The sequence below is a fragment of the Pipra filicauda genome, unplaced genomic scaffold (genome assembly GCF_003945595.2).
Source record: "Pipra filicauda isolate LSUMZ 115617 unplaced genomic scaffold, ASM394559v2 scaffold3_size10097308_pilon, whole genome shotgun sequence".
NCBI classification, from domain to species: Eukaryota; Metazoa; Chordata; class Aves; order Passeriformes; family Pipridae; genus Pipra; species Pipra filicauda.
Genome location: NW_024104532.1, coordinates 6,118,370 through 6,127,145, shown reverse-complemented (window position 1 = coordinate 6,127,145; position 8,776 = coordinate 6,118,370). Strand labels below are relative to the sequence as shown.

General features: G+C 53.2%; 1 protein-coding gene across 1 annotated transcript in view; it reads left to right on the top strand.

The window, feature by feature from the left end:
• The first annotated feature begins 783 nt into the window (after positions 1–783).
• Positions 784–8,776, top strand: part of DPYSL3 (dihydropyrimidinase like 3) — a 31,865-nt gene continuing 23,872 nt past the window's right edge. The window contains exon 1 of the mRNA XM_027718730.2: positions 784–1,128. Within this exon, the coding sequence (XP_027574531.1) occupies positions 823–1,128 (306 nt within the window). The 5' untranslated portion in view covers positions 784–822. The remainder of the gene's footprint in view (positions 1,129–8,776) is intronic.

Here is an 8,776-nt window from a genome sequence, read left to right as displayed (position 1 = left end):
GGGACAATGGCACTGGTTTGCTTTGTGCAGAAAAGGTTGGAAAAAGCATAACTGACAATGTCATAATGCAAATATGTGGTGTGAGGAATCACTTGGTAGGAATGTTGAGCCCAGGTACCACGTACACTTGTTTTAGATAAAGAAATGAGCACTTCGAAAAACAATTTTAGTCAGAGCTCCAGTTCTGGTGCTGCGTGATAGATTTCACAGGCTGCTGCTGCTGCTATTAGCATTGCTGCCAAGCCATTAGCATTGCCTTGGCTCTCCATCTGTCCTCCGGGCCTCCAGTGCTTTTGAAATAAAGTTGCAATGGAACTCTCAAAGCAACACCTTAAATTAGCGAACACACGGAGCTTGTTCGTGCTGCTCGTCTGGTGGTGTTTGCGTGACAGCAGCACCCGTGTGGGAGCAGTGAAGCTTTTGTGCAGCAGACATCGCTCGTGTCGGGCTGCAGCGTTCGCCCAACCGCAGCGCCCGTGCAGGGGCCGTGGCCAAGCGGGATGAGATGCGCGAACGGCGGTTTGCGGGCAGCGCCCAGGAACCGGCGGGGGCAAACTCTGACGGTGCTGCTGTCGCTGCGCCCGGGCACAGCCCGTGTGCGCTCCCGTGTGTCCGCTCCGTCCCGGGAAGGGGCCGGTGTCAGGTCCCCGCGGCGGCCCGGGCAGCCCCGCCCGGCCCGGGGGACGCCGGAGCAGCCGCCCCGGGGCCGCCCGGGCGGAGCCCGCCCGTGTCCCGCGGGCCCCGCCCCGCCCCGCCCGCGGCCCGGGCCCGCCCCGTCCCGCCCCGCCCGCCCCGTCGGTGCCGTCCCGCGGCGCGGCGGGGATGGCGGCGGACGGGCGGCGCGAAGACGAGGAGCTGCCGGTGTACCTGGCGCGGCCCGGCTCGGCGGCGGTGCCGCGGCAGAAGCGCGGGGGGCTCTTCTGCAGCGTCGAGGGCGCCTTCGAGAGCAAGACCCTGGACTTCGGGGCGCTGCGCGTCGGGCAGCGCCGCGCCCCGCCGCCCTCCCGCCCCGGCCCCGAGCCCGACCCGCCGCCCGCCGCGGCCCCCGGCCCCGACCCGGCCGCTGGCGACCCCCGCGCCACCCCCGGCGAGGAGCGGCTCCAGGACGCGGCCCCCGCGGACCACAGGGTAGGGGCCGGCGTTGCGGCGGGGCTGGGCCGGGGCCGGGACCGGGGCGGCGGGCGCGGGCCCCGCGGCGGGGGCTCGGGGGCGGGTCCGGCTCCGCTCGCCCCCGGGGCCGGCCCGGAAGAGCCGCCGGTGGCTCCCCCGGCCCGGCTGCCCGGCGGGGTCGCGGCCGTGCCCGGTACGCGGAGCTCCGCCCGCCCGGTGGGGTGTCGGCGGTGTCACCGCGGCACCGGCAGCGGCAAAGGCCGAGTGTCAGAGCCGCGGGCTCGGTTTGCTGCAGCTGTTCTTTTATACTTGAGTGAAAGAGTACCTGTCCCCTCGCCACCGGGCATAGGAAAAAAAAAAAAGTAGGGATTTTGGGGCTGTTGGTCCAAAGCAGGCGATCCTTATCTCCCATGGACACAAACTAGAAGTACCGCATCAGGAGTGAGGGGCAGCACGTTGATCTGGAAGTGGCAGTGCCGGAGGTATCATCAGGCACAAAGTTTCTCCGCTTACATTAAACTGAAGGTGATAAACTGATCCATCCAGCTCCACGGGGTAGGTCCTTCTGCCAGAGGGTGAGATGGCTCGCTGTGCTGGTTCTGGTCCCATTTGCACCAGCAGTTGGGCAGGAAGATGATTAAGTTAATGCTGTGGAGTGAATCCCCTGGTTGAGGTTTCAATGGGCCCTGTGGCTCATTTTTATATCAGGCAAGTAAGGCCACTCGCTTCTGCTGGTCAATGAGTTTTTTTTGGAGCTGAACTTTTTAATAGCCATCTTAAGGTCACTCGTTTTCAATGGTGAATGGGGCAAATTAATAAAACCCATTTTTGAGGAGGGAATCAAAAATCATCTGTGAGCACAAAGAGGTGGCCTGAATGTCTCGGGGTTCAGCAGAAACCTCCACTTGGGTCTGGAGTGCAAACCCTGATAAACTGAAGGCATTTGTGATCTGGAGTCCTGACCTCACCAGCTAGAGCCTGGTGGGAGCGCAGCAGTGAACTGTGATGACTTGGCCTATCTGGGTTTTAGGGAATAGCATCAGGCTGTCCTTAGTGTCTGCTGTCTTCTGTAGGAATGTCCAGCTAGGCAATGCTTGCTTTGGGCTTTCTTCATTGCACTTCAACTTCTTCAGCCTCTGCTTTTTAATTTCTTACTGGCATGCTTCTCAGTTCCTGTTCTCGAGCTTTGCTCCTTTACAGTCCGTTTTACAGAGTCAGGATTATTCCTGTCAGTACCAACCTTGTCCATGTGGTTTGAATAGCAGCTGCAGAACTGACCACCGCATTAACAATTTTATGCTGCTGCCTGTTGGAAAAGAAGCAGAAGCTCCCGACAGCCTGTCTGCAGGCTTTGCTGTGAGCTTTTCTTTATTAGCTCTACCAAAAATTTGAAACAGTCTTGTTCCCTTTTAAGGTCTTATGTAGACCGTTGTCTCTGGCATTTTGTAGCTGAGGTTTTTCTCCAGCAGTCCTCTCTTCCTGATGATTTCTGCCTCTAGATTTCTTCCTCCGAGGCCTTCCACCGGACAAGCATCAGGAACCAAACCCCTTTTGTCTCCATGTCTGGCCTAAGAGGGTGGGAAGCTTCATACATGTGTTCTTGTGTGTGCATGGCTAGAAGGAATCATATGACTCATCCCAGAGTAGGACAGTCCAGTGGGAAATGCACGTTGTGCACACTGAGCCTCGCTGCCTGCACAGCCACAGGGAGTTTGCCTGCATTGGACTCTGCAGACTCAGAGCACACAAAGGCACTTTTGTCAAGGCAAATTGACCTTCTTTGAATAATTTCACAGATTAACAATCAGAGAGAGAGCTCAAGTCGTCTACCCTTGCCCAAGCAACCTGTTTATTAGAGAAGCTGAGAGTAAGAGGCTTGCCTTTGCCCAGGGCAGTGGACAGAGATCCGTCGTCTAATTTTTGCAGTGAAAAGTTTCCTTTTTTTTTTTTTTTTTTTTTTTTTGTAATGACATTAACTACAATTAAAGCACCAACATTTTTGCAGGGACACAACTGCAGTGAATGACTGCCCAGTGATAACATGTGGTGTCATGCAGCTGGATGGTATAGTACGGGCCCAGGCTCATAGTTCAACCTCACTTTGTTCTATCACAGAGTCTAGTGGAAGGACAAAACCTGGGCTGTGTATTGGGGCACAGTGAAGCCATAGTGGAGATGTGGCTCAGAGCAGTTGGGGGCGGTGCCTTTGCTCCATCAGTGGGAGTTTGAGCTTTGCCAGTGGATTCAGGGGCAGAGAGTGACTTGTTTGGGCAGGGGCTAGGAGGCTGCTGGGGGAAACCCTGGCTATGAGGGGCTGCTGCTGCCTGCCTGTGTGGGCAAATGGGCTTCCTGAGGAAAAAGAGATGAGCCTTTCAAGTGCTCTTTGCTCAGAGCAGGAGGCCCCTTTCCCTGGTAAAAAGTTCTGCTTGCAGCAAGGGTTGTCATTGCAGAACACTTAAAATTTGGAAGAACGACACTGGGAGGCCACATTCTGCTCTGCTCTGAACTATTTGCAGAGACCTTTTTTAACAAGAGTGATTTAACTTGGGGCAGGTTTCCATCTGTAATAGCCAATATGGACTCTACCCTTGTGAAGTGTCTTGCAGTTTTCCTTGAGAGATGTCATGCCATTCGTGTAGCCAGAGTGGATTACTGTGCTCACTTTACTACAGTGAAGTCAAGGAGAGTTTCTCTGTAGGTCGCAGATAACACCCTCTGAATTGCTGTGGTCAGGATGTTCACCAAGGGCTGCTGATGTGTGAACAGGTACTGGAGAGCTGCAGCACTGGGCATCTGCAGAGGCAACAGGGAAAGAGCTTTACACTCTGTGCCTGGTGGCTGGGAAGAAGGTCAACCAGACGCCTGCGGTGGCCTCCTCACTGCTCAGCCATGCAGAGACCCCATGTTTCCATCCTCCTGTGCAGTCACACAGGCAGGGGCACGTGGCTCGCTGTGCTCACCCCCAGACACTCTGTCCGTTTGTCCTGCTGCGTGGTTCTGCAGTGAAGTCGTCATTTCCAAGGCAACTGGCTGTGGTCCCACAAACACGGGATTGCGGCTGCACCGCAGGCTGGGGCAGCTCCATCGAGGAGGAGGAGTGTGAGGGAAACTATCAGGCAGTGAAAGCAGGCAAAGGGGCTCTCCCCTCCAGAAGACTGTTGGGAGCCATCCTTGGCTTTCTCCTGCAGGCAGCCAGCGTCACACGTGTCCGGTTGTGTGACACCGCTCGGGTTCAACTTGTGATAAAGGCTGGAAAGACAGGCAGGGCTGCCTCAAATGGAGAACAAAGCTTGGGCTAACTTGATGCTCTCTTAGTTTTTCTGACACTTGTAAAATGTGCTCTGACTTCTGCATTCAGCTTTCTGGTTTCCCTTGCCAGTAATTTATGGCAGGAGCACCAAGCCAACGGCAGGCTGTGCCTCACGAGGCAGCTTGGCTCAGTCTGAAGTTGCAGTTGTGCAGTGCCTTTAGCACAGTTTAAAATCTTGCATTTGTGGAAGGGATCCTCATAAAGCACTTTGATAATATTAATTCATCACCTCAGTATCACCCTGTTCAGCATCTGTGTTTTGGTTTTGCTTGCTCTTTTTATAAGACAGTGATTTGGAGTTACTTTATTTCTGTTACTTTTACAAACAGCAGGAACAAATCCAAGCCAGTGAACTAGTTCCCATAATGCAAATACGACAGTGAAACGTGTTACAGTTCATGGAGTTGAATGATAATACTCAGGTTTTTATTGAAAAAAATCCTCCATGTGTGTGTTTGTTTTTTTTAAGAAATCTGATGCCTGAAGCACAGTAATGAGTCAGTTCTTTGGCTGCTCATGCCAGTACAGAGGTTATTGCTAGCAGTTATGAAAACTGCAGAGTTTGATAACCCAACCCTTGTGTAAGAAGACAGATACTGGATTCTGTGGGAGTTACGCAGTAGGGCTAGAAGTTAGGGATTCAATTGAAGCGTTTCTGCTCGCTGCTTATGTTTTACCACAAAACTTACCCTAACATGGAAATAGTTTGATCTTTCACACTACCTTGTGGCGGCAGTGCTTGGTTTCCTTCTGTCCTCGTTCTCAGCTCTGGGTGGTCAGGGCTTTGGAATTGGCTGGTCCCTGTGTGTGGGCAGTGCAGTGGGAGCAGGGAGCTGGCTGGCAGGTGTGGCCACCGTGGGGTACCTGGCCACCGTGTCCAGGGCACGCCAGGCTTGCTCTGCCGGTGCTTTGGAATGATGCTGTGAGTGTTATTCTGTGTGATGTGTTCTTGAAAACCTCGTGCTTTTCTAGCCATAGGTCATTGCAGCAGGTAGGAGAGGTGATGCTTCTTTTTATGCTGTATATATTTTCTGAGGTTGTCAGAAAACACAGCAAGCCCTCACCTGGTGCTGCATCAGGAAAGGGCTGTTTTCAGGAGCAGCTTCCAGAGTAGCTGCCACTGCTTCTCCTGTGACAGCAGGCCAGCCGTGGGCTCTCTTGGTGCTTGGGGGGATGCCCAGGGAAAACACCTGCAGCAGGACATGGACATGGCAGCAGCGATGCAGCAGGACATGGCAGCAGCGATGCAGCAGTATCTCTCTGACTGGCCAGTGAGACCCAGCAGGGTATGAGGGGTCTCTGTCCCTGCCATGCTGCTGTAGCACGAGGCACAGTGATGAAGGCTGGTTCCTGGGTGTCTGTGGTCCTGACAGGGGTGTTGGGGAGGTGTCACCTCCTGGTAGGTAGCAGTCAATCCACAAACATACTTTGGGAACCAAACTGCATGAGCCATGTGGACAAGTCTTCTTGTTCTCACAAATTCATGTGACACTTGAGATTTGAGATTTGCAAGGCAAGGCTCGCTGCTTTCTTGGTTGGAAGAGGCTTCGTTGTGTTGGAAACTCCTCTAAGCATTTTTTATGAACATAGTTAAAAGTGTCAAATGCAAACTTCAGTAGGTTTAAATTGAAACTAAACATTGTGGTTTGGCTGTAGCAAAATAGTTGGCTCTGTCCAAAATAACCTTTTCCTTTTTATCTAAGATGTCAGTACCTCCAGCAGGCCAGAACCTCACGGCTCTGCCTGCCCAGGCTGGGGGGTTTGTCTCCCTTATGTGCAGCCACAAGGTGGATCAACTTTTGGGGGCTTTTGTTTCCCATCTGGGGTGTCTGCACTGGAGCAGGAGCTTGGAATTGGCTCAGCAGATACGGCTCTATAGGAAAATTGAGTGGGGCTTAAAGGGAGGGTGCACGAGTTGTTCAGTGGGCAGCTGGCTGCATCTGTGCTAGAAGTGACTCTTCTCCAGTATCTCTAGTGATCTGGAAGGAGAGGTACAGCATGTGTGCAGGTGACAGTGATGTTGTGAGTGCCAGCTGGGAAGGAACCATCCTGATGTGGTGTGGAGGGCTCAGAGACATGAGCCGGGAAGGACAAAAAGAGATTCAGCTCTGAAAAGTACAAGCAAACAGACCTAGAGAAAGACTGTAAAGTGTTGATGCTGTTGCAAATGGCAACAAAATAGGGACGTTTTGTGATGAGACCCAGAAAAGTAATTTTCTATGTGTGGTCTACTCTTGAGAGGTGGTCCAGGTGAGAGCAAAGCTGGTCCCTGACAGCCCTAATCCTGAGGAAAACCATGGTGGAGAACAGCTGGAGCAATGTGTGCTCTGTCGCTTTATTTTGGGCAAAAGCTTTCCCTACACAGACCCCTTCCATTGTCACGTCTGCCAAGAGATGGAAGGCGGAGAAGGTTGATTTTTCTCCCAGGGATCAGTTGTTGGAGGTGGCTAGAGGAAATGGGAGAAAAACAAAAACCAAACATGCTAGCAGCCTTCCTGGAGACAGGGCTGAGAAGCTGGAAAATATAGCTGGACCTTGGCTCATTCAGCTGGGCTGGCTCTCGACGGTGGGTCAGATCCAGGAGCATCTTTCCCATCACTCTGCTGGGAACAGCTGAGCTCCATTTTACAGCACACAGATTTCTGTCCAGTATCAGATGTTTTCATACAGCTGAGGGGTGAAAAGAAGTGATGCTAAGCAGAGAGCTCAGACCTTTCTAGTCTTTGCTCTGCATGTTAAAGGGGGTGAGATGGGTGCCTGTGTTTCAGGGACTCGGGCTGGTCCATCTGCGCTCTGTTGGAACTGAGTTGTTTCAGTGGAAGTACAGATGCTCATGTGCAGCCAAAGCTCACCCCGCAAAGGGAGCCAAGAGTGAAGTGGGAGCCATCTCCCTGCAGGCTTGGCATCAGCCTTTCGCCAGGAATGGCTGCCTGGGTGAGCAGCCCAAGCACAGCAGGAGGAGGGAGGGATGCCCCTGCCTGCAGTGGGAACATTTTCACTGTGCCTTTGGAGAGAGGAACTGGAGAGAGGTGATTCTCCACCAGAGCTGGCAGGGGTGAAATGTCTCAGACGGTCACTGCTGCTGCTGCTGGCAGCAATGCTGAGCAGAGAGACAGGGCCCCCGGCAGAGACTGGTCCTGTAGCCTGCTGGGCCAACCCCCTGGCCTCCTGTGGGTCACTGTGAGTCACTCAGCTAACCCAGCCCCAGGAGAGGAAAAACCCTTGTTGAGCCACCCATCTCAAGGACACTTCATTGCTCTGAGGGATCAGGCTGTAATTGAAGTAATTGGCCTTGAAGCAGCAGTCACTTGTGTACACATATTTGCGTATTCCACTTGACATGTTTGGTTTCAACCTCATTTATTTTTGGCAAAGAGAAGAAACAACCTCTCCCTTACCTGGACACCTTCTCTACATGCCTGCAGGGTGCAGGAGCTGTTTTGGGGCCACAGGACTCCCAGCTTCAGTGCAGGGATGATGTTTCTGTCCCTTGGGTTCAGTGCCGCTGAGGCAACTTAGCCCCTGAGAACTTGTCTGCTGGGAGAGCAGAGGGGACAGTTTCATGCAAAGAATATGTATGGGGAGGAGGAGATGGTGTGCATGGGGACAGGCTGTCCTGGCAAATGTGCTGAACATTATGACATTTGAGCCCAGATTGTTCTGTGACCAGTGACATTCACTGAGCCTCGGCTGTGGCTGTCTGAGAACCATCAGTCACGGACGCGTAGGGCTGCTTCTGTCCTTTGCACTGTCAGCAGCTCCAGGGTCCTTACAGATGGGGGTTGAGCCAGGCCACCAAGCACTGGCAGGCCACAGTCAGAGCTGGGCCTGTTTTGGTGGCAAAGTCCTTGTGGCAGCACGTGCCTTCTACTGCGTGTTCACACCGCTGGTGCTCCTCGCCGTGCTCCTGTCACTCGTGGCTGGCCATGAACATCTGGTGCCATGTTATCCCTGCAGGTGTTTCTGAGGATGTTGTGAGCTCTGAGGATTGCCATTTTAAATACCTTTCAAATTGACCATGCTTCTCATAGAGGATGTTTTGAAGCATGTGAGTAATGCCTCGCAGACTGCACCTGGAAGAGATCCTATGGAAAAAGCCTTTTTCCATTCTGAATGTTTTGGGCCCAGGGCAGCATGTTTGACTGTATTTGTGCGAGTGTCACATAGCAACCAGGAGGAAAGCACATCTCTTCAAACGAGGGGTCTGAAGTCACTGTGGCTGGCCAGCATCCAGAGGGCTGATGCAAGCTCAGCTCTTGAAACTGTCCAAGTGTTGAAGTCAGCAGCATCTGTCTGCATAGTCATTTATCTGTTATTAACTAATTAACTGCTGCTCTTTCTGTGACTGACTCCAGA